Raw genomic sequence first — 25,674 nt, 5'->3', positions numbered from 1 at the left:
AAGGTGGTCCAGCCAGCACCTAAAGAGCGGCCAAATTCTTTGGATCGCTCTAGAAAAGACAAAACCAAAATTACAGGGCCGCAAACGGCTCTGTAATCTAAGGCAACACTTCCTTTTTATACACACAGCACCAATTTACTTTCATTATGGATACACAAATCATTCAATGGAACGTCAGAGGCCTTATTAGGAAACTCGACGATGTCCAAGAACTTCTTTACCAACACAATCCAAAAGTGCTGTGTGTACAGGAAACGCACTTAAAATCGAAACATACAAATTTTCTCCGACAGTATGTTACGTTTCGTAAAGATCGCGATGATGCTCTCGCATCATCAGGCGGTGTTGTCATTGTAATACACAAAAGCATAGCATGTCAACGTTTGCAGCTACAAACGCCCCTTGAAGCAGTGGCAGTTCGACTTGTCCTTCTGAACAAACTCATCACCATTTGCTCGCTTTACATACCCCCACATTACCACTTACACAAACATGAATTTCAGTCCTTTATAGACGAATTGCCAGAACCTTATCTTGTTCTTGGCGATTTCAATGCACACAGCAGTCTGTGGGGCGACTCTCGTATCGATGCGCGAGGCCGTCTTGTTGAACAATTTATTTTTCCTCTGGTGCGTGTCTCCTGAATAAGAAGGAACCTACATTTTACTGTATCGCAAATAGAACCTTTTCTTCTATTGATCTTAGCATAGCTTCCCCGTCTTTATTTTCAGAACTTGAATGGGAAGTTATAAAAAACCCTTACGGGAGCGACCATTTCCCAGTACTGCTGAGAGCAACAAGACAATACGAGTCTCCACCACATGCCCCCCGGTGGAAGGTCGATGCAGCGGTCTGGGATAAACTCCAAACTCTTACCAGTAAACTCTCGTGGGCTGACATTTCATCGAGTAGCACTGACAATTGGACGAGTTGGTACGGATGCATGGTTTCAGAACGGCGCAACAAGGAAGACGACAGACGAAAGAACACACGAACACAAGCGCCGTGTTCGGCGCTTCTGTTCGTGTGTTCTTTCGTCTGTCGTCTTCCTTGTTGCGCCGTTCTGAAACCATGACATTTCATCGCTCGGAATTGATGGTGCCGTCGAGTATTTTACTAAATTCATAATTGATGCAGCCTCTAAGTGTATTCCCCAATCAAGTGGACTTTCTAGCAAACGTCGTGTTCCGTGGTGGAATGAACAATGCCGGAATGCACGTAGGCAGCAGAACAAAGCATGGAGGCAGCTTCGCGATTATCCTACTGCTGAAAACCTTGTAAATTTCAAGAAAATCAAGTCCCAAGGTAGGAGAACACGCAGGCAAGCCAGGAGAGACAGCTGGAAAACATTTTTATCAAGTATCAACTCGTACACGGATGAGGCCAAGGTTTGGAGCAGGGTCAATAGAGTAAGAGGACGACAAACACACCCACCTCCCCTGGTACACACGCAGGGAGACAGCCTTGAGGAGCGAACCATCTGGGTGCACATTTTGAACATGTGTCCAGTTCCTCACACTATTCACCAGCATTTATAAGATATAAATCAGCAACAGAAAAACAAAAAAATATACCGAAAGAGCACTGGGAACGAGCCATATAACCTACCTTTGTCCCTACACTGTAAGAAATGTGTGTCAATTAACAGGTATTTTTACTGAAATTTTCTGTTGTCGTACAGAAAATATCTGTTTTACGCCCTTAACAGAAACACGTTCACGAAAAAAACAGTAATTTTCTGTTTCTGGAGCCGCTACCCCGCCAAATCACCGAACGGTTGGTCACGTGGGCACCTCCGCTCAACAAAAAGTAAATTGAAAATCACTTGTCAGCTTTTATTAAGCACTTCGAATATTTTAAGCGCCAAAAAGTTATTGCGCCTAATATTTTTCCTCAGTAATAAAAGCATTATAGATTCCGTGGTCTGTACTTTTTCTGCGGTCCTGCATTCACGCATTGGCGCCAAGAACGTGAACAGCGGCGGTACCAGCGTGCTGCGTCGGGGATTTTCACCGGACAGACTGTTCGCACACAAGGTGAGTAGTGCACATTCTTACCGGCATGAATGATACACTTTATGCTATCTTTTGGAAGTCTTGTTGCGGGCTTGTACTGCTAATGAAAGAGAGCAAAAATGAATCGCTGAGGGACCTTGCAAAATCTTGAGTGGACGGATTGCATTAGTTAGCACTAGAGTCGTTAAGACTAGGGGTCTCCCCAACTTGTTTGGAATGTCGTAATGCGTTTGCGAAGAACCAAAGGCACGCCTATATTTGCGTTCTGCGCGAATGCTAGAATAGCGTGCGCACGACAGTCGCTTCACCACCGATTCGTCACTGCTGCTTTATTGTCTGATAAAGGGTACACAGCGCGCAGAAGAGAGAGGATGCAAGTGAGCAACCCGGTAGAACACTGTAGCTTACGGGAAAATGAAAGATGCAGAAATTTCGCTTTGCTAGCAGGTATCCGCACTACAATATCCGAGTGAGAAAACGCGGGAAGTTTTTAGGGTTGCGGAACTCGCTGTGAAGTACAGCGGTGAGCACTGTTAGGGTGAACACGCGAGCGCGTGGCCGACGGCACTATCAGCGCCGCGTAACAGCCATCGTTGGAAACATTGCACATGCGCAGCATGTGCTTTGCGAAACACTCTTTCCACCGCGCGCATCACGTCATCGATACGCTTGTTCGTCGTCTGCTAGCCGCATTTTTTGTTCGCTGAGCTGATACCTTCTGCATTTCAAGGTCCATCTGGATTGAAGATTGGCGCGTGAAGGAAAAAAGTGAGTGTAAGAGGGATAATTATTAAACTTTTTATTCAAGAAAATTGCACTTTTGCAATTCAAGTTAAACAAGACCATGAGAACAAATATAAAAACATGAGCAAATCTAATAGCGAGTCATGTGACCACTTACAGCAACGACTTCAGCTATTCTGGACGGTAACGAGTCGTAAAGTGATCGAACATATTCCCGATCGGCTTTCAGCCTTTCCCACTCGTTGCTGACTTGCGCCCACAACTGGTCCGAAGTCGCGGAATAAAGGGGCTTCCTTGCCAAAGAAGCTTTCAGACGGCCCCACACGTTTTCTATCACATTCAGGTCCGCTCCTTTCGGAGGCCATTCCAGTAGCTGCATGTGCTGCTCCGCCTGGAACTCCTTGACAGCCCGCGCCGTGTGTATCGGTGACCGGTCCTGTTGGAACAGGTAATCACAGTCTGGGAATAAACTGCTCGCATATGGCAACAGCACATTGTTCAAAATGTTGCAGTATTGTTCCGACGATAAGTGTCCACGTATACGTTGCAGGGGCCCTAAACCATATCTTGAAACAGCACCCCACACGTTCACACTCGATCTCCCACTGGCAGAAACACCTTGCACGTTGTCCGGGTCGTTCCTGCGTGGCATTGTGACGTTAACTAAAACAATTGCTTTTCAAAGCAGGAAGTTTGCCTCACCGTGTGCCTGGTAGTCTCCAAACACGCAATCCTTGGTCTTGTCGCGTCGAAAACGTCGACTCATCCGAAAAGATGACGCGACCCCACTCTTCTGATGTCCATGCTTCGTGCAGCTCAGCGAACTGCCGTCGTGCGTCCTTATTTGCCGCCGTTAGTAGTGGCTTCTGCGCTGCGACGCGACTGCGAAGGCCCGCAGTACGCAGGCGACGTCGAACAGTGGTGTCCGAAACGTCCAAATCCAAGTCCTCGCGTATTGCTGGGGCTGGCAAGAAAGGGTTACGAACAGCAGCTGCAACTATGAGGGCGTCTTCATCGTCTGTGGTAGCTTTAGGGCGGGGCGCGCGGGGTGCATCCTGAATGCGACCTTCATACTTGTAGGCTTGAATTATCCTGTTCAGTCTTCAGGGGCCTATTAACTAAAGCGCCAATATACCGCTGGGAATAACCTTTCAGGGAAAGATCGACAATTGAGCGCCGTTCATCATCGGGAACCCTAGCCATAATACGATCTGGCGACAGAATGAACGGCTGCGAAAGATGTTTGGTTGTTTTATATACGGCGTTGCATGCACAACAACTTTGAAGGGAACGAATAGACACGCCCCCATAGATATACAAGTTTTTTTGTCTTGTTCTGTTCAAGCACAGATGTTTAAAGAAATCTTAAAATGCAGGATGCATGGGCTTAGAAAACAAAAATGCGGCTAGCAGACGACGAACAAGTGCATTCATGACGTCATGCGCGCGGTGGAACAATTATTTCGCGGAAGGCGTGATGCGCATGCGCAACGTTTCCAGTGATGACCGTAACGGGGCGCTGACAGTGCCGTCGGCCACGCGCTCGCGTGTTCACCCTAACAGTGCTCACCGCTGTACGTACGTTAAAAAGCGCGGGGTCTGGAAACTCGTTTCTCGTGCAAGTAAAGGTCGCAAGGATATGTTGTATATCTTTATTTTTTTATTCATGCAGACACTAGTAAAATCCTTGACTATGTTGAGTTCGCGAGATTTAACATTGCGCGTTTTAATTTTTGATCGAAATAGCGTTGCACGGGTCAACGCATTCCGAAGAGTGGAAGGCACTGCCCGTTTATTCCGTTCGCTTGAGAAAAGGAATTAATCATACCCTTGCTACGCGGCCGTTTCAAATGCCGTTCAACCGAATGCCATTCCACTCGACTGCCGACTTTGCGCTGCCATACGACATTTTTCAATGATACTCAGTCGACATTCGAGATTTTGACGTTGCTTTGAAACGCGAGCACCGTCTGCACCGACATAAGCCATCGCGTCGCCCATAACTATTAGGAAGCGCCGATGCGATCGCTCGCCTTAGGAACACTTGATAGCCAAGTTGTTGACATCGCATAGGAGTCGCGCTGGCGAACACTGCGTACTCGTAACTAGCGGAAGTGGGCCGTCGTCGATTAAAATTAAAGCATTTGGCAAGCGTTTATTGTTGGTGACTTACGAAGTATATACATATGAAATGTAGCTGCTCGTTCCACTTATTTATGATACGGGTAATGTATCAAACAAGCACAGCCATCTGAGCCATTGTCGTGGGTTTCGTTGAGCCGCCGATCTGTTGATGATAGGTCAGGCGACCCTCTTGTGACCGGATTTGTCGCTTTGTTAGCCCGACAAACCTGTCGCACTACGATGACATACGTCTTTGGTCATGCTGGTGTCATTGTCGGTCTAGTACTGATGGGTGTGTCAGCGACGGTTTGCGACCGCGTACTGACCGCTGACGACCGCGTTCGTACACGCTGAAAACGAGCGAACAAAAGCGCAACTCGACGGCAGCAGCACCATTGCAATAAAGCAAGGGAATGTTGAAGCTTTTGAATGCGTTTAGAAGTCCTCGTGAAACACTACGGGAGCCTGTAAAGGCAGAATGCCATTTGAACATATCCCTGTAGCACGGGTATAAAACTGTCATATTCACGTTTACTGCGAGTATATAGGGACGTTCGCAGGGCATATATTAATGAAGTTTTTGGAAGTTCCATCAGTAGGGCTATCTCTCCCACAATTTGTCTTGGTTCATTCAGCTGTCAGTGATTTCACTTCCCAACTAGTTTTTGGTATATCAGTATAAACCCTCACTGAAGCATTTCAAAAGAAAATCTTGCCTTCAAATATGTCACTGCAAAATTATTTTGAAATTAAACGTACAAGACAGCAAATTTAGCTTGGAAAGGCATTCTTGGACGCCCGTTGAACAAAGCAGCAGTAGGATACGCTGTGGCCTGTGTGCGCTGAGAAACACACTGTGGCCATACTGAGGAATTTCGACCACCCATGCTTTGAATCCAGTGCTTATAGTTTGTGAGGTCGGTTTTTCTAATACATAAGAAGGTGGTAATTCATAAGATGTCATTTGGGGGAGCAACATCTAAATAAACTGAGCACGAGGTCGCGGGATTGAATCCCGGCCACGGCGGCCGCATTTCGATGGGGGCGAAATGCGAAAACACCCGTGTACTTAGATTTAGGTGCACGTTAAAGAACCCCAGGCGGTCCAAATTTCCGGAGTCCCCCACTACGGCGTGCCTCATAATCAGAACTGGTTTTGGCACGTAAAACCCCATAATTTTTTTTAACATCTAAATAAATTAAAATTAAGTCTAAAAAAGAAGGCTGATCAGAATTTCTAAAAATACAATGCTGATCAAAAATCTGCTTCACTTGTGTCTCGGAAATTCCAACTGGTCATGATTCATTGGAAAGGAATTTTAACATGGTGGTATCACTATAATGATGGATTTTAAGAGCCTGCATTAAACCCACTTGTATGATACTGCTGTTGCATTTTTGCTACCCAATATTTAAAAACATGTTCCAAAGTGGGAAACGAATGTGAGATCAGTGCAGTGTGTACCGTAAGGATTATTACTTTTAAATTGCACCTCATGCAGTGTGGTCACTCGCCAATAATGTTTCGTTTGAGTAATACTGTTCATTGCTGTTGTGTTAATTTCAGATGTACCCCTGCAGTATATGTGGCTGTGTCAGCTCTGCACTTTCCGCATTTCTCAGGCATGTGCCCTTGCACAAAAATGTGAACAATTTTTGTGTCAAATGCCCCTTTCAAGACTGCTACAAAAAATTTTGCAAAGTTGGCTCACTCTACAGTCACTTCAGTCGTGAACACAGACGAGTTAGACATGCTGAACAAGAAAGCTGTGTTGCCGTCAGGGTGCAGCCTTGTGACTTAGTCTGCACTTTGGACAGCTGCATACAAGTCTGTAAAGATTATAAAGCTCTAATTGCACACCTGAAACTTCACATTGTTCAAGGAACAAACGTCACGTGCCCATTATGTACGAAAGCATACAATAAGAAGGCATCCTTTTCTTCCCATCTTTCACGTTACCACGGGAAGTACCTTTGCACAGTACCAGATGTGGAAGTTCAAGAGGCTATGCCTGTTCCAGCAATTGTTACCCCTCCACATGACGCTGAACAAACTGAGAGCAATGTATCTGAAGAGGAAGAGCTACGTAATACACTGGCACCGCATCAAGGTAGCATGCAAGAAACCTGTAAGAACCACGTTAGCACTGCTTTTGCCCATCTGTACTTGCGACTCTTATCTGAGCGCCATGTGCCTTCATCTACAGTTCAAGTTATTTGTGAGGCTATATATGACATACAGAATGCAAATGCTTCAGCAATGGTTTCCTGTCTCAAAGAAAAGCTCAGGGAAAAAGGTGTTGGCAGTGATGACATAGGTAAGCTGATAGATGAAACATTTGAAAGTGACTATGTTTTGGCACTGCATCGAGCACCAGATGGTGTGTTCAGGACAGAACATAGCCGTTCCTCTTTCTTCAAGAAAGAGTTTCTGTATGTATCGCCTGTCGAAATATTATTGGGAAAAAACAAGAAGAACAGGAATGCTACCTTTCATTACGTTCCAATTCTAAGTACACTTGAAGCCATGCTGGAGAATGAAGATGTGATATCACAGTGCGATAGGATGCTGCCTGAGACCCCTGGTGTCCTGAAAGATTTCACTGATGGAAACGTGTTCAAGTCTATTCCACTTTTCAAGGAGCATCCTGAAGCACTGAAGCTTATACTATTTCAAGATGCATTTGAGGTCGTGAATCCAATTGGTTCCGCAAAGAAGAAACACAAACTTCTTACTGTTTATTTAATCCTTGGTAATCTCTATCCATGGTTCAGATGTGCACCTCATTCTCTCAAGCTGTGCTTGCTCTGCAATGAAAATGATTTTGCACATTTTGGGCAGGCCAAAGTGTTTAAGCCTTTGCTCGATGATTTGAAGAAGTTGGAAGCTGGCCAATTTGTAACTTCAAGCGGAATGCGCTTGTTTGGCACTGTGACTGCCATCCTTGGAGACAACCTTGGAAGCCATGGAATTGGAGGCTTTGTAGAAAACTTTAGCTCTGCAAGTCACATCTGTAGGTTTTGCATGTCTGAAAGAGCTGACCTTTTTTCTCCAAATGCACTGTCAGGTGTTTCACAAATCAGAACACCGGCCAATTATAATAGTGCTTTATTAGCCCTGCAAGCCAATGGTTCAAGTATAGAAAAAGGAGTGAAGTTCAATTCCTTATTCAATGAGCTGAAGTATTTCCATGTATGTGCACCAGGTCTCCCTCCTTGTTTGGCACATGATTTATTTGAGGGTATTGTTTCATTTGACCTTTCTTTGTACATGAAACATTTTGTAACGGTTCTCAAGTGGATTTCTTTACAAGACCTTAATCAGCGCATAGCTTGTTTTCATTTTAAACATGGTGATTTGGCTGACAGACCGTGTGAAGTTCACCTCAAAAAAACACTAGGAGGACATGCTGTGCAAAATTGGAACATGTTGCGCTTTCTTCCATTGTTCCTGCTTGGTTCAATTCAGTCCACTGAAAATGAAATCTGGCAACAGGTTCTTTTGCTGTCTGAAATTGTCCAGCTTGTTACTGCACATACGCTAACACTCCCCATGGTTATGAGGCTGCAAGACATTATAGAGGACTACATGACAGGCAGAGCAAATCTCTTCCCTGACGTTGCCATGAAACCTAAGCATCATTACCTGCTTCATTACCCTTTTCTGATTACGCAGTTTGGCCCGCTGATAAAAATGTGGACAATGAGGTGTGAAAGCAAGCACAGCTATTTCCGTAAGTGTGCAAGAAATTGCCAGAATTTCAAGAACTTGACGCACACACTTGCTGAGCGCCATCAGCTTTATCAGGCATATAAAAACACGGGAAACGGTATTCATGGCTTATTAGTCAATAGTTCCTCATTCTCTATTGAGCTTTGCACACCAGAAATACAAAAAGAAGTACGCGAGGTGATCCTTGACGAAGATAATATAATCTCGGCTTGTCAAGCTACTATCCACGGTCTTTTTTACAAGCAAGACATGCTTGTCGTTATGAGGCGGGTGGACAGTGTGCCTGTTTTTGGTGAGATTAGGCTTATTCTTGCCACTAATGACAACTACTTTTTCTTATTAAGAACTGTCCACACAAGATATGAGTCTGCTATGCACTTCTACAACATCATCAGTAGTGATGGTCCTTTCAAATGCATGAAGCTTGAAAGCCTCCTTGATTGGACTCCGTTGGTGCAGTACAAACTTGCCCGCAACAAGTACCCTGTTGTTGTGTTGAAGCATGCTATATTAGATTTTGCTTGATTTCATGCTTTTCACAGGAAGAATGGACTTGGAAAAGCATATTTCCAGCTGGCTGCCACACTTGGACAATGAAGTGATGCAACTTACTGTACAGAAACTGCTGGACTGTGGTGTTCAGTCGCTTGAGCACCTCAAGTATGTAGTGGAAGCCGACCTAATGTTCCTGAATGTGGTCAGTAGACGCATCCTGCTCGAAAAGTTCCAGACAGCTGCCTCACCAGCCGTGCAAGTGTCCATACCAAAAGGAAGTGAAGCTTCTGTGAGCCTGTTGGGCCAGGCTTTTGATATTCCATGGGACGCATTTCCACCCGAACTCGTAAAAGCATGTCAAGAGGGCAGGCGTCCACTGAAAAGTGATCTGAATGAAATGGTTAGGACACTAAGTGACAGGGTGCTTGCCTGCCATCAGAAGCCTGGGCGCAAAGTGCTGCGAGCCATTGCGAGTGAAATCGTCAGCAAGTTTCCAAGAACTTTTGAGGACACCCTCAACGGCACCGTCATTGCTACAGGATTAGAAACGCTTCTATGGAAGCTGGAGAATTGCATTAACAACAAGAGAAGGCGCAGTTCTGAGTGTTTGAAGCGGTGTGTTTCAGAAGATGAAGAAGAGTTCACCACAAAAAAGCCACAACTCCAAAAAGATTCTTATGGCTGTGTAGCCTGGCAGCCTGATCTTCCGTCCATGGAAACAGCTGAAACTCAAGAGAAGAAAAGAGAAGAGTTGCAAGCCCAATTTAGGCTAGCTTCCCCAAACAGTTCTCGAGTCACACAACTAATGGCTGAAACATATTCGTCACAGAGGCAGTTGATCAATGCCAGCAGAAGCGTGCTGTACGTGAAGGAAAACTGGCCTTTCCTCTTTGAAGAAATGCACATGTGTTCACATATCAATGTACTGCTGGGGTTCAGTGCCTCTCAAACATTTGACGATCAAATCAAGACTGTTGGGCGACAGGTTTTTAGGTATGCTCACAGCTTAATAAAAAAGGCGAACGTGAGGACATGCCTAGAGCAAATCGAAAAGGCCAGAATTGAACTAAAGACAATGGCTGTAGAGTACGAAGCCACTCCCCTCCTCCTGCTCGCCATCTTCGATGAAGACTGCGAGCTCTTCTGTAAGGTAGTCGAGGTAAGCATTGCAATCTTAGATCAAATCAGTGCCTGTCCGCCATGGCATCTCACAGCTCTTGCGTCAGTTTTGTACATATAACCCTACATAGGATACCATATTGTAGTATTATTTATTGTCTAAATTACTATTACTATTTGAAGCTAACATTGTCAAATACGATTAGAGAATGCAGCATTGTGTAAAGCCGGGTGCAATTTACGAATGAAGCAGTAAATGCCCCTCAGGAGCTAGTCAATCATGACAGATTTTCATGACGTGGTTATTTCTCTTTGACCTGTTAGCATTACATTCCAGGGGACTGGCAAGTACAAAGCGATTAATTGCTGGTTAACCAGATCAGCTGCAACGCCATGAGTCTCTTGACATTACTGGACGGAGGGCCTCTTTTGAGGGGCATTTGCCACTTCGTTCTTGAGCTGTATTTGACTATAATGTAACGTGCGTCCTGATACGGGCGGCCTGCTCAGAACCGGTGGTGTCTTACTGTGGATGTAGCCCTTGGCTGCAGCGATAGCCGCGCTTAACGCTTCTTTCCCTTTTTTATTGCTCTTCACATTCATTCTTTTTCTGTACTTTTACCATTTCCACATCCCTTGTTTCTGAGTTTGTCTTGTACTGCCACAACCGCTGCGAGAACCGTTGTGCAGAGAAATGCATTGGCATTCCAGTTACTTTCTTAACAAGCCCTTGTTTCATGCATTGAAGCACAAAATTAACTGGAATGCCAATGTATTTCTCTGCAAAGTTCGGGAATGAATATTTCGAAACTGGTGTCATCCTGAGAATTCGTTCCAAGTGGATCCGCCTTGCGAATGCCACAGCTACAATTTGTAAATTGCAGTATGGGCCAAAGGTAATCAGTTATAAGCATAATTAGTGAATGTTTGTTAATTAGTCGATTATGCATTTCAATTTTTTGTGCTAGTGATGTCCCCCTCTTCGAGTGGACCAGCTCAAGAACTAGAACTGTGCCATCTGCCACAGGCAACCTTTAAACATTTTTAATGTTCGCTGAAATGCCTGGTATATATATAATATATACATGGTGGCCCATCCATCATGCACAAAAATTTAAGAATATTCAAATGCCACGTAGCTGGACAGAACCGAGGTAATGTTTGCCGTCTTTTTGAGGTACTTAAATTATTTCTTGTTCCGCCTAATTACATAATTAGTATTATTTCATCAACTTCTGAAATATATTTAAATGAAAAGTGTCAATAAGAAAATTGTAGAGCAACATGAAAAACTTTCGATATAGCCTTCTGTTGCTCAATACGTGCTACGTAAAAATTTTTCCGATTGTGAAATTGCCGCACGACTGGCTGCTCAAGGCACTTTGCGTGTATTTTCAGGCTTCTTTCATGCTGGAAAAAAACTTATGTAGGACATATTCAGCAACAGTAAGCTGTAGTTTTCCGTGTTGCTCAACAATTTTCTTGATGACACTTTTATCTAATATTTGTAAAGTTGAATAATTATTTAGACTAAATATGTAATTAGGCGGAATACAAAACTTGAGTATCTTCAAGTGAGGGGACGGCAAACAACATTACCTTGGTTCTGTCCAGCTACGCGGCATGTGCATATTTTAAAATCTTGGTGCATGATAGTTCGTACACCTTGTATTAGTCCCAGTATTGTAAATAATTAAGCCAACATGTGTACATGCCTATGCTGGTTTTCAGGGCTTTAACATGTCGTTGACACCTATTTACATATAAGCCAAAGCATTTAATTCACTATAGACTCTTGGGGAAAACATCACGAGCTTGAGCAAGCACTGAAATGCCTTATTTGTACTTATGCTTGGTCACATGCTTACTTGTAACCTGTGTATACTTTCAGCTTTCCCATGGTGCTGCTCTGGTGGACATTCTTATATGCCTTTAATTTTCTTTTACACCAGGAATGCGCCAGTGATGAAGACCTTGGGGACATGCCATGTTCTCCTTTCATCATTGCAAAAGGTATTTTCTGTGGTACCACACCCGGGCGAGCATTCCTGATTTACTACTTCTTTTGTGCAGGAGGCAGTTTTATTACTGCAAGGAACTTCACCATATGCATTGACACCCTGCCAGTGATACACGCAACAAACCCATGCCAGGCATTCCGGCTCATGTTTTTCGCACACTTTGCATTTAATCTTGCGTACCCTAAGGACACAAGCCTCTGCTTGGAGTTCACACAGCGGTAAGTACCGAGTTCACTTGTTAACTGAGCTGTGATTACCTTTCTTGTTTTGGTTGTTACACTTCTCACATGTGCAGTGATGATAAAGTTATATAGACATATTCATGTATCATAGGACCCTTTTATGATATTGCTGATAAGTACGAAAGCAATCTTGAAGCAGGAAAATGTTTGCTGAACCCAAACAACTAATCAGCTGTGGAATGAAATTTGGAGGCTGCTGCTGCTTGGTTTCTGCCGCTAGTAAAATAGGGCTCAAAGGAAGTTCATGTACATGCATAGAAAGGAAACACTGAGAAAACAATTTTTTTTCTGGAGTTTGTGTTCAACCACTTCTTGACTGATTTGGCTGTACTATCGGCATTGCATGGTGCTCAGTTACTAATATCGATGGCTTGGAGTGGGTGGTACTGTTGCTTCTGAGATTCTGTAGGAGTGTGTGGCTATTTCGGTGAAATTATGGACACTGCTCACAGAGGTCATAGATATTTGGCCAAGGCAGCACAGGACCCAGAGGGGTGATTTTGCTGGAAAGTGTGTGTGTGCATTCAATGCCAGTAATCATTTGGTGGTCAGGTAACCATTAATATTTATGGGTAAATTGGAATGTGTTGTCATGCTGATTTTATGCGTCGTGGATTGTGCATCGCAGAAATTGCCAGCATTCTTTTTCTATTGATGAGTGTGAGGAGTTGTGTGCATAAAATTTGTGATGGTTTGATCGCATTTCCACTACAGTTACTGAGGGCATATTGGTATAATGCTTTGTTTCTGCTGGAGGTCTGGCAGCTGATGTGGTTCTCGCATTATCTGGCATGTATGCTATAGCTAGGGTTTGAACATCCCGGCTTTTATTTTTTGATAATTCAATGGACTGTCTTTGGTGTTTGTTTCAGGAGGCATTTTTTTTATAAACATTATTTCATGCAAACATCTTTCTGTTGTTTATCAGTAACATAATGTGAAGTGTTTCTGCCGTAAAAGATCAGTGTATGTATATCTTGACCCTTTTAGTACAATCAGTCAACTCAGAAGTAATATATGCACATAGTTATATCACCGTCGCAAAAAAAGTGCCAGAAGCTAAATGATGCAGCAATCAAGACTAAAATGCAATTGTACTTCTGAAAACAGTTTTGTAGCATTATCAATCGTGGCAAACAGAACATGACGCTTTTTTGTGATGCTTATGCACATATTCACGTTAGTTTCCTGTGCTCTTACTTGAGTGATCATAGAGGAATCTTGAAGAATGAGAAAAAAACAAGATGCCACGAGCAAAACAAAAAAACGGTGAACTGTAATGGCAGCACATCAAGTGCAATCTGTGATAGAGCCCACACCCTTTTGATAGAGTGGTGACAAATTTCCATTGTTACAACTTAACATGTGTGCTGTCACCAGTATTATTAATGAAAGATAAAGCCATGTTGCTGTGTTCTTTTCCATTGCATGGTGGCGATATGGTGATGGTGATATGGCTGATATGGTGAAGCATTCAAAGCGACATGCTGATTGTTCACATTATTTTCAATGATGTTTCTGCGGTCTTTTTTGAAGTTCTCTGACTCGCCGAAATGTACATTCAGCACATGGGATTTCGCATGCAACATCTGAGAATTAGTCTTTGTTTAGCGTTTTTGCCTTTCACCTGCACTGTAGTTATGTAGTTAGCGGGTTGGCACATGCAAAGCGGGTGTGTCATATTAGCATAATATAGACACTGGCGTTTGACTGATGCCTGGAGCATGTGAGATCGCAGCCTACTTCTGGGTGCTTGCAGTCAGACATAGTGCTGGATGGGCGTGTCTGCATTCCATTCAGCAAGTAAAGCGCCCAGGATAGCCGCACGCGAAAAACATTCCCTAAAATATGTTCAAATTCATCAGCCTCGTCTTGTTTACTACAGATTCTTTTCACTGAGTGGAAGAGTGAGGCAACTATGGAACACTTGTGAAATGGCGCGTAGAGATTTCAAAACAAATGTAGCAGCTGGTGTGCGTTTTCTGAAAATGTTGATTGTCATTCGTGAAGATTCTCGGAAGATGAGCGCATCAAGGAAAGACAGGCGGCTATCATCGCCTTCAAAAGTAAACTGCATTACTTGTTCCAGCTTGTTCAGGTATTTAGCGAAGGGATCCACGGGTTATTTATTTAAGATACAGAAGCGGCTGTTCATGTACCTCATACTGCATGGCACAGGGAGGTAGTTGAATGATTGCATTTTAATTGTAAAAAATGGATTCTTTTACTCGACATCTCATCATCAGCCCAGCTATGCAGCTGCAGGGCAAAGGCCTCTCTTATATTCCTCCAATAAACTGTTCTGTTGAGGCTGCACCGAGCTCATCCCCGCAAACTTCCTCATTTCATCTGCCTACCTAGCTTTCATGACGCCCCCCCTGTTACATTTCCTTTCTCTTGGACTCCATTCCATTGTCCTAACAGACCAAACGGTGATCTTGTCTTGTATTATATGCCCTACCCATGCCCATTTCTTCGTTTCGATTTCAGCTAGGATATCATTAACTTGCGTTGGTTCCCTGACCAAATCAGCTCTCTTCCTGTCTCTTAACGTTACACCGATAATTTTCCTTTCATTGCTCGCTGGGCTGTCCTCAATATTTCAATCCTTTTTGTTAGGTTTCTGCACGACGGGTTAGTACACTCAAGGTACAGCTGTTATATACTTTACTCTTAAGGGATATTGACGAGCTGCTTGTTATGATTTCAGAGGGCCTGCCAAATGTCTTCCGCCCTATTCTTATTCTTTGACGTATGTATTGATGTATTGTGAGGCTGCCACCTTTTTTTTGTATGCGTGCTGCTTTCGTGGACACTCATTCAGTGGAACACCAGCTCGCATGTTGAGCACTGCACTCAACACCAGCTACCCAGAAGTGTATCCTCAAGAAAAAAGTATATAACAGCTGCATCTTACCAGTACTTAACTACGGCGCAGAAACCTGGAGGCTTGAAAAACGGGTTCAACTGTCATTGAGGACGATGCAGTGAGCAATGGAAAGGAAAATGATAGGTGTAACGTTGAGGGATAAGAGAGCAAAGCGAGTCAGGGAACAAACGCGGCTTAATGACATCTTAGTTGAAATCAAGAAAAATGGGCATTAAATAATGAAATCTGCATGGGCATGCCATGTAATGAGAAGGCAAGATAGCCGATAGGCATTAATGGTAACAGACCGGATTCTAAGAGAAGGCAAGTGCAGCAGGAGGCGGCAGAAAGTTAAGTGGGTAGATGAGATTAAGAAGTTTGCGGGGATGACGTGGCTGCAGCTAGCACAGGATCGGGTTATTTGAGGAATATGGGAGAGGGCCTTTGCCCTGCAGTCGGCATAGTCAGGCTGATGATGCTTACCCAGAAGTAGGCTACAAACCTATGCAATGTAGGCATCAGTGATACCAGTGTGATGTGCATACTGCACATGTGCAAACCTGCAAGCTTATTAGTGCTTGTGAAAGACAAGCAAAAAAATATTTCGCAGGTGTACATGCAAAATTTCGTTTCCCAACTGCATACCGACGAGTTGGGGAATGTTAAAAAATTATTGAAGGAAATACGTGAACAATCGGCGTGGGGCTTTCAATTCTCTTAGCAAATGTTTTATTGTGAATGCACTGCTGCTGTCCCTCCCACGGGAATGTGGCGTCAGGGTGAAGCCTCGTGCTCCGTGAGGGTGAAAGGGAATGCCAGGTTGTGTCCATCAGCAGTTGACGTATGGTGGTGCTTGTGTCAGCGATGATGTCAATTGAGAGATGCAGCCACGCCAAGGTCTCTCTCCCGCATGTGCCCTTCCTTGCTTGTTTGCGAAAGTGTGTCTCCGTTCCCGAGAACTGCATGCTTTGTCAATCCCTGTTTAGCATGCTCCCGGCTGTTAGCTCCCGCTTCCCAGGCCGAGCTCCAGGATTCCAGGGAGGAAAGATGTTAGATGCCAGCAAGAACCAAGAGGCGTGTTTGGTGTGCTGACAGCAAAGGCAACGAAAGCGTGAGGCTAGACAGATCAAAGGACCAGCACTAGATGATGTAAGCAAAGTGAGCTCGGCTAGCGGAACAATGTGTTCGTCGCCAGCACCGAGAAGTAGATGCAGGAGCCTGTCATTGCATGCTGGATGCGCATAGGCTTGAGTGTCAGATGCCCAGCGAATAAGAGAAGCAACGCAAGTGAGAAGCAGACACTGTAGCGAAGAAACACCAGCGAGAGGACGAAGCATACCATCATGCAAAAGGCATTCATTGAGTGATCAGTGGAGGTGATTACTTCACGTTACACGGGTGGAAGCGTGCCATCATGATCTTGCACAAACAAGAGCAGCAAGCCTACGGGAGCCTGTCAATGAAAGGCGAATGCATTATTGCGGCAAGTTCTGGTAAACCAGCGGAAGGAAATATGGAATGCTCCGACGCAAGTTTAGATATTTCAATGCTACAAAATCGCAAAAGCAAGAACGTCATTTGGAGAAGCTTTTATCATAAAAGCATTTGGGCAAAATCACCACTGCTTACACAAGTTGCTCGCATCAGATTGTTAGATAGTCTGTCCAACATTTTGTTTCTTCCGGTCACTGTCCTAGTGAGGCACAGGCATGGGTGCTTACAAAAAATGTCAGCATCATGGCTACATCTCGAGCCGTTAAGTATGCAAACAGTCCATACACTGAATCACAAAGGTTGAAATCTGCCACCAGTCTGCAAGATCTTGGGGTTCCTTTGTGCACTGTACTTAAAGCAATACCACTATATTTTCCCCCATTGTGAGCAAGGCTGCTTTCTCAGAACTGAACTGTTAGTTGAGTTGCTTTTTGGTAGAAGCTCTTTTATTTTCCACCATGTACCTTCCTGACAACACTGGCTTCCATGGGACTCCTGATTTTGAGCCTTGAAAAAGAAAACATAATTACTTGTGTGAATGTTAATGATGGTAACTATTTTTCTAATGCCATAACGGCAGCTTGCCAATGACTGCTATAGCAAAGGTATTTTGTCTTTATTATGTGAGGTCTGAGAATAGTTTCAACTAACATGTCACCAAAAGTTTGAGCCCCATAAGAAAAATAAAGCAACAATAGATGTGGAGGTACCACCAAGGCTGGCATTGCTCCCACTTGTCAGATACAGGTTTGCTACTAATGCAAAGTTTTGCTTTTTTGTATTTTGGTTTATTAAGGCTTGAGTGCTTCTTCATATTGCCACTATAGTCAGATACAATTGAACATTGCGGCGGCAAATGCCCCCCCCCCCCCCAAAAAAAAAAAACAATGGCATCGACTGATTGTCATGACTGTGTGGTTAATTCACGTACACTTGCTAATACATCGCACCAGCCAGCAAGGGGAAGGGATTAACCACAAATTAATCAAATGCGCTGCAACATCATGGCCGGTTGATGCCTTCGGCTTGAGAACTTCCTCTTTGTGACATTTGCACCTGCAGTCTTGAGTTGTATCCCACTATAGAAGGTAATTGTGTATTCCAACACTTTTACTGTAGCAGCACACACATCACTTCATGCTGCCTCAATAAATTGGCTCCCAGTCAATTGTGAAAGGATTAGTGATGAGAGGTACAGAATAGTTTATAGCTGCATTTCACGTGAAGCTTTCTTGATGGGTGCATTGTAAGCCGCAGATGGTTCTTTTGAAGTGCATCTGCAGTATAGTGTATATTTGGAAGTTGCAGCGTGTCTGTGCAGCATGTTGCACAGACACGCTGAGGTATGCCGACTTGCTTCGACGGCCACTAAGCATGATAGTGAAAGTGCCTTCCTTGAAGCACACTTTAAGCTCACCGTAAGGCAAGATACTGAAAATAGTTAATACTTGCATTACAAAGGTTTGAATGTGGGCCAAACTAGTAGTGTTTGGAGATAGCATTACACTGAAAATGCATGGCTTCCAAATTAAGATCGCAACACTCAACCAAATGTGTTACTAAAGCTACTTCCTAATTTCAGCATTTTGATTCCATCTGAGCCATCTGCTTGGTTGTTGCTTGAGGTTGTGATTAGAAAAGTTTTTCACTCAGGACAGTGGGCACTGTATTTTTGGACAATGGAAGCTGGGTGCAGAAATGAGTAGCAGTTGTGTGAGATCGGATGATGTTCTCAAATTCACATACCAGCCTTCTCTGCAGCACAGGAGGTCATTTTAGACTTGTGTGTCATTAGTAGAGCATTAGTCATATTGTCACGTAGTAGTGACGATGAAGCAAACAGTCGTAAAACTGGGAATGACGAAACTGATTCTTTATTGGGCGAACCTGTGCCCACAAAAGCAAGTTACACTTGAAGCACAACGATAGCGGCGAACACAGTCGGCGATCGTCGGAATCTGATCAGCGGCGAAACGCGTCGGCTTTTATACCTGAGTCATCGAAGGTTCTAGATTAATCCCTGATGCCCGCGTGTCTTCCAGAAAGCTCTAGACAATTCGCCTCAGTCATGCAATCAGATAACAGAAGCGTCGGTGAAAACAGGCAACGGAAAGAAGCATCGATAACGTTCTAGAAACCTCCGACACAGGCGCGTCCTGCGCCGAGCGATAACGTTTAACATTTGTTAGCCGGTGGAAAGCGGCCACCGGTGAAAGATAAAGATGTATACGTGTCAATATAATAAGAAGCCAACAAGGACAGCACAGGGGAAATCACATATACCTAATAATTGAAATAAAGAAATGGCAAACTAATGCAAATGAAAGTGGTTGAAAAAACAACTGGCCGCAGGTGGGGAACCAGCCCATGTCTTCGCATTACGCGTGTGATGCTCTTACCAATTGAGCTACCGCAGCGCCTTTTTCCCATCCACTTTAGGGGCACTTATGTTTATCTACTGGAACTAAACCTGGGAGTGTTAGCCAGTCCCACACCTCACGGCCTTGACAGTGGATGTGGAACATCCTTTTTTTGTCGCAGGTGTCACATGTACGTGATCTTTTTGGGTGAAGGTAACTGGTTAATAAACTCGCACATGCTACCTGAAGGCATCAACGCTGCCGGACTCGAAGTCTCAAAAAGATCACGTACACGCGACGACTGCGACAAAAAAAAAAACGTCCCACATCCGCCGTCAATGTCGTGAGGTGTAGCGCTGGCTAACACTCCCATGTTTAGTTCTAGTAGATAAAAATAAATCGCCCAGAAAGTGGATGGGAAAACGAGCCGTGGTAGCTGAGTTGGTAAGAATATTGCATGCGTAATGCGAAGACGTGAGCTCGTGCCCCACCTGCAGCCAGTTCTTTTTTCATTCACTTTCATTTCCAATAATTTATCATTTCTTGAATTCTTTTAATAAGTACATGTAATATCCCCTATGCTGTCCTTGATGTCTTTGTTGGCTTCTTACGATATGACTAATAAAAATGGAGCCCGCGGTCCCCTTTCTCCTCAGTTCTGTTAATTCCTGCTTCACTAAACTGCACATTTCTGTCACCCATCCAGATTAATGGCAATTTGTAGGACGAAGCACTTAAATATGAGCTGCAAACTTATTACCTGCAAATAAATTTTTTGCTCAGAGCTGTACTTTTGGGTGGCCCAAAATGGGTATGCTGATGATTCAGCCTACTTAGTCATAGAAACCGACATATTGTTAGTGTGGTGGCAGATAGTTCTAGAAAGGGACGTTGAAGACAAATTGAAGTTGGCCTTTTTTTGGCAGATTACTGTGGTCTAATTGCACACAGGCTAAAATGGTGCTTTTAAAGGCTAGAAAAGACCTGGAAACAAAGTACGTGTGTTGTCATCACTGGCTTAATTGTTTTGTAAGCAGTCTGCAGTGCATTTTCACCTCAAGTTTATCGCCGTGGTTAACAGGGGCCGCTACGCCTCAAGTCACTTCAAAATCTTTGTCATGGAGTCCTTTTCGGTGTATGAATCACAAGCTAGACATAACGGCCAGGCAAATATTTAAATTTGCCTGTCCTTTTGCTGCCACACAAACGACAACAAATTGGGAAAGTGCCACAAATGGATTTTTCCTGAGAACTACAATTTGCATGGAGTTGTTTAGTTTCCTTTAGCAGCCAGTGATGGTGTTCGGTGAAGTTTTCATCCAGGTAATAAAACACTAGGCTCGTTAAAACCTGATTCAAGTGATCATTTAGGAAACATTCATTTTGGGTTAAAAGTTGCTAGTTTTGTACTGAACACTAAAGATTCCTGAAATAAGGGCTTTAAAGGAATCTAACTTTGGGGTGGATGGAAGGATAGCAGTCTTGTGAGCTTCGTTATTTCTTCGAAGGAAATACAGATATTTTCACTGTACGAAGTGTAACGACATTCTATCCTTGCTTCAGGACCATTGCAGGTGTCAATCCTGGCAGGGGAACGAAGATAGAGCGCACAAAGAAAAAACAACACTGCCTCTCCCCAAAAGTTGCTTCCCTCATCACATCGTTGCAAGACTTCGATGTTTAACTGTTCTGAAACTTCAAAACTTTTTCATTACACACAGTTGGGCAACTGACCGACTATATTTCTACTACATCGGGCTCTTCTGTAAGTGTTTCAATATATACACCATTGTCATTTCTTTTCATGCACTGTGATAATGCAAATACTCTGTTTAATGCCTTATGCCTTCTTACTTTTATCTGACTGCTTCATGCAGTAGTGGTGTCAAGCAAGGCACAATTTTCCTTATTTGTATTTTTGGAATTAGTTTCATGACCGGTTGTATGCATTTTATTGTAATACTATTTTGATATGTATATTATAGTTTCAAGATTGGAACGTATAAGCAGAGTGAATTAATATTTTATGGTTACACTGTGATAATACAACAGCTTGTCACATGCCTTATGTTTTGTTTGTATCTCGGTGCTTAATGCAATACTAGTGTCAAGCAAGGCGTAGTTTGCCCAAGACACCTTCCTTATGTATAAACTTGTCATTACAGTTTAGTGACTGGTTGGACTTATTGTAATACTACTTTCTCCATTGTATTAAATATATTTTTATATTGTAGTTGTAAGGTTGAACGTACTAAGTAGAATGAACCAATATTTTATGGTTACACTGCGAAAATGCGAACGCTGTTTTATTCATGCCTTGTGTCTTGTTGCTTGTATCTCACTGCTTAGTTGTAAGGTTGAACGTACTAAGTAGAATGAACCAATATTTTATGGTTACACTGCGAAAATGCGAACGCTGTTTTATTCATGCCTTGTCTTGTTGCTTGTATCTCACTGCTTAGTTGTAAGGTTGAACGTAGTAAGTAGAATGAACCAATATTTTATGGTTACACTGCGAAAATGCGAACGCTGTTTTATTCATGCCTTGTGTCTTGTTGCTTGTATCTCACTGCTTAGTTGTAAGGTTGAACATACTAAGTAGAATGAACCAATATTTTATGGTTACACTGCGAAAATGCGAACGCTGTTTTATTCATGCCTTGTGTCTTGTTGCTTGTATCTCACTGCTTCATGCAGTACTAGTGTTATGCAGAATTGATGCTTGTTAGGCGAGTTGGTGGTGCGTAAGTGCTAAAACAGAGTGAAGCAAGCCGGGACAAGAAAGAGCACACAACACGAGCGCTGACTTTCAACTGTTTATTTCTTTCTGTTGTCATGTATAAATACGCACAAGAACCACCAGCATCAAATTGAAAGCATAGCCGATACAACTCAGCCTTTTGCCGATTGCCAACGATCTAAAAACATGAGTTCTTTTCTGATAGTTCCAGCGATGCCACGCTCACACACCTGTTAACTGCACATGTAATATTCATTGCCTCGATAAGCTCCCTAACCCGCTAGTCCTTGTGACAGTCGGTAATCTGACTCTGTTCAAACAAAGGCACGCATGGCCTAGAACGGCACCTTCACCTAGATTGAGTGCTGCATTGACGGTAGTGCAGGCTACAATGGTTACAATGTTAATTAGAGCAACCAGGGCCACCTCAGCCCGCACTGGCATCAGTGCGGCACGCAATCGGTGACGGAGCCATTCAATGCCATGTGTGCCTTTCTTTGAACAGTCATATCAACCGTCGCAAAGACGAGCGGGTTAGGAAGACTATCGAGCCAATGAATTTTTGCATGTGCAGGTAACAGGTGTGAGCGTGTCATCGCTGGCACTATTAAGAAAAGAGCTGGGGTGTACTGGTGTGTGTCAGTCACCCTGATTCTTTTCAGTTTCAAGCTGGCGGTCTACGTGTGTATTTAAATGGGGCTACACCAAGGAATAAACAGTTGAAAGTCCTGTCTTGTTTCGCTTTGTTTTAGCAATTGCCGTCAAGCAAGACACATTCTGCCAATATTCATAATTTTCCTTATGCGTATAATTGCCATTAGTTTCGTAACCGGTTGGATTTGGATTTTTATATTTATTGTAGTAGCAATATTAGCAGTACCAAGTAGAGTGAACCAATTGGTTGCTTTATGGTTACACTGTGATAATGCAAACAACCTGTTTCATGCCTTATGACTTGTTGCTCGTATCTCACTGCTTCATGCAGTACTAGTTTCAAGCAAGGCACAATGTGACAATATGCACTATTTCTCTAATGCATATACTTGCCGTTACAGTTTAGTGACCGGTTGTATACTCATTGTGTTGAACTACTATTTTAATAATTATTTTATTTTGCAAGATTGGTTCACCCTACTTAGTACGTCCAATGTTTTCGTTATACTGTAAGAATGCAAAAAGCCTTGGGCATGCCTTATGTTCTGTTGCTTGTATCTCAATAGCTGCTTCATCCTGTACTAGTGTCGAGCAAGGCGCAATTTGTCCAAGACACTCTCCTTATGTGTATACTTGCCATCACACTTTAATGACTGGCTTTCTTCATTGTACAGGTATTACTATGTTCTTTGTTGCAATCATTGTATTTTATTACCATTTTAAAATAGATCATATGTTCTCCTGCATACTTGCCATTACTGCATATTGCGTGTCTTTTTGCTGTATACTTTATTTAGCAGCTGTGCTACATAGGCAGTGCAGGGAGGGCAATTTTATTGTCATTTTACTTGGGTCACCAGTCTACCATTTACTTTAATCACATGATGCTGGAAAGCATAGTCAAAAACTAGTCATAATGACATTGTTTACTATTGCACTTGCATTTACCAACGTTGTTGAATACTAACTTGCCATTTCTAGTAACATAAAAGTAGTGAAATATTTCATTGTGTTTAAACGTGGCAGCAGTTGCAATGTTTTGTATATGCCTTTATGTCAGTCATTAAAGGTGGTGTGAAAGAAATAAAGTCTCTGAAATGACAGAAAATAGAGCTTCGCAGAAAATGTCGTCATGAAAAAAAAAAGCTGTGAAAGAATAGAATATTTCGTGACGGAAAATGGAGCTTCACAGCATTGTTCTGTTAGTTGCCGACTGAAAAAAGAACAGTGAAATAACAGAAAAACAAACAGGAAACTGAATTTCACAGGCATTTTCTATAAGTTGCAAGCAGAATACCTGTGAAATGACAGAAAAGGTAAAAACAGAAAACATGACATAACAGAAGCTTTCTGTCAATTTCACAGGAATTCTGTTAGTCGCAAATAGAAAAAAGCTGTGAATTGACAGAAAAAAGTAAAAACAGAAAACATAGTGTAACAGAAACTTTCTGTCAATTTCACAGAAATTCTGTTAGTTGCAAACAGAAAAAACCTGTGAATTGACAGAAAAAAGTAAAAACAGAAAACATAGTGTAACAGAAACTTTCTGTCAATTTCACAGAAATTCTCTGTTAGTTGCAAACAGAAAGAACCTGTGAATTGACAGAAAGAATAAAAACAGAAAACATACCGAAACAGACATTTTCTGGCAGGCCAGCTGCCAGAAAATTTGTTTTTTTCAATAAAAATTTTTTACAGTGTAGCAGAGCTGCATGCATCACTCACCTGTTGCAAGCAATCTGCCCCAGGCCCTGACCGTATACTATATGACATGTTGAAAAACCTACCCTCTGAAACGAAGAAAACCCTTCTCTGTCTCTATAATTCTATATGGACCTCCGGCGAGATCCCCTCTGCCTGGAAAGAGGCCATAGTGATCCCCATCCTGAAGCAGGGCAAGGATCCATCGTCCGTATCGAGTTACAGGCCCATAGCTCTAACAAGCTGCCTCTGCAAAGTCTTTGAGAAGATGATAAACCGCCGTCTGATACATTTCCTAGAATCAAACAAGCTCCTTGACCCATACCAGTGCGGTTTTCGCGAAGGTCGATCCACCACTGACCATCTGATACGTATTGAGGCACAGATACGTGAATATTTTGTTCACAAACAATTCCTTTTATCTGTGTTCCTAGACATGGAAAAGGCCTACGACACCACATGGCGGTTTGGTATATTGAGAGACCTTTCCCACTTTGGTATACGTGGTAATATGTTAAATGTCATTGAAAGTTACCTGCTGAATCGCACATTCCGTGTTCGGGTTGGCAGCGCTTTATCACGACTTTTTGTGCAGGAAACTGGAGTCCCACAGGGTGGGGTGCTGAGTTGCACTCTCTTCATTAGAAAAATGAATTCCTTGCGTCTATACATCCCACGCAACATGTTTTATTCAACGTATGTCGATGATGTACAGATTGGATTTAAATCATGCAACCTTGCAATCTGTGAGCGGCAGGTTCAGCTTGGTCTGAACAGGGTGGCTAAATGGGCAGACGAGAATGGGTTCTGCCTAAATCCACAAAAGAGCACCTGCGTCCTTTTTTCTCGAAAAAGAGGACTCTACCCTGACCCCGACATTGACCTGCAAGGACAGAGTCTACCTGTAAAAAGGGAACACAAATTCTTAGGCATAATTCTTGACACAAAGCTAACATTCATACCACACCTAAAACGTCTAAAAACAAATGCATGAAAACAATGAATATTTTAAAAGTGTTGTCACGCACTACATGGGGTAGTGACAAAAAGTGTCTGTTAAACTTGTATAAAAGCCTCATACGAACACGCCTAGACTACGGGGCCATAATTTATCAGTCAGCCACCCCAACCGCGTTGAAGATGCTGGACCCCGTCCACCATCTAGGTATTCGCTTGTCTACAGGTGCCTTTAGGACAAGCCCTGTAGAAAGCCTTTACGTGGAATCCAATGAGTGATGACTCCACTTGCAGAGGACCTACACAGCTTTTATGTATTTCCTTAGAGTGAATACAAACAGTGAACATCCCTCATATTCCACCGTAAATGATTTGTCCAGCTCCCACCTCTTTCATAACCGACCTG

The 25,674-nt window shown here is 43.1% G+C and overlaps 2 protein-coding genes across 3 annotated transcripts in view; both read left to right on the top strand.

Annotated features, from left to right (window-relative positions):
- LOC119439920 (uncharacterized) overlaps positions 1-25,674 on the top strand; it is a 129,909-nt gene that overhangs the window by 17,006 nt on the left and 87,229 nt on the right. The window lies entirely within an intron of this gene.
- LOC125942922 (uncharacterized) lies at positions 1,625-24,261 on the top strand. Of its 2 annotated transcripts, XM_049661175.1 has the most exons (5): positions 1,625-2,036; positions 9,159-10,270; positions 12,183-12,243; positions 12,304-12,469; positions 20,780-24,261. In XM_049661175.1, exons 2-5 carry the CDS (start codon positions 9,164-9,166, stop codon positions 20,898-20,900), a joined length of 1,455 nt encoding a protein of 484 aa, XP_049517132.1. In that variant the 5' UTR covers positions 1,625-2,036; positions 9,159-9,163; the 3' UTR covers positions 20,901-24,261. The 2 variants fall into 2 exon arrangements, with proteins under 2 accessions (XP_049517132.1, XP_049517131.1); XM_049661174.1 differs by lacking the exon at positions 1,625-2,036 and having other exon boundaries at positions 7,662-10,270.

This window comes from Dermacentor silvarum, chromosome 2, assembly GCF_013339745.2.
Source record: "Dermacentor silvarum isolate Dsil-2018 chromosome 2, BIME_Dsil_1.4, whole genome shotgun sequence".
NCBI classification, from domain to species: domain Eukaryota; kingdom Metazoa; phylum Arthropoda; class Arachnida; order Ixodida; family Ixodidae; genus Dermacentor; species Dermacentor silvarum.
Note: the sequence above shows the minus strand (reverse complement) of the source record. Positions and strands in the feature narration are given on the sequence as shown.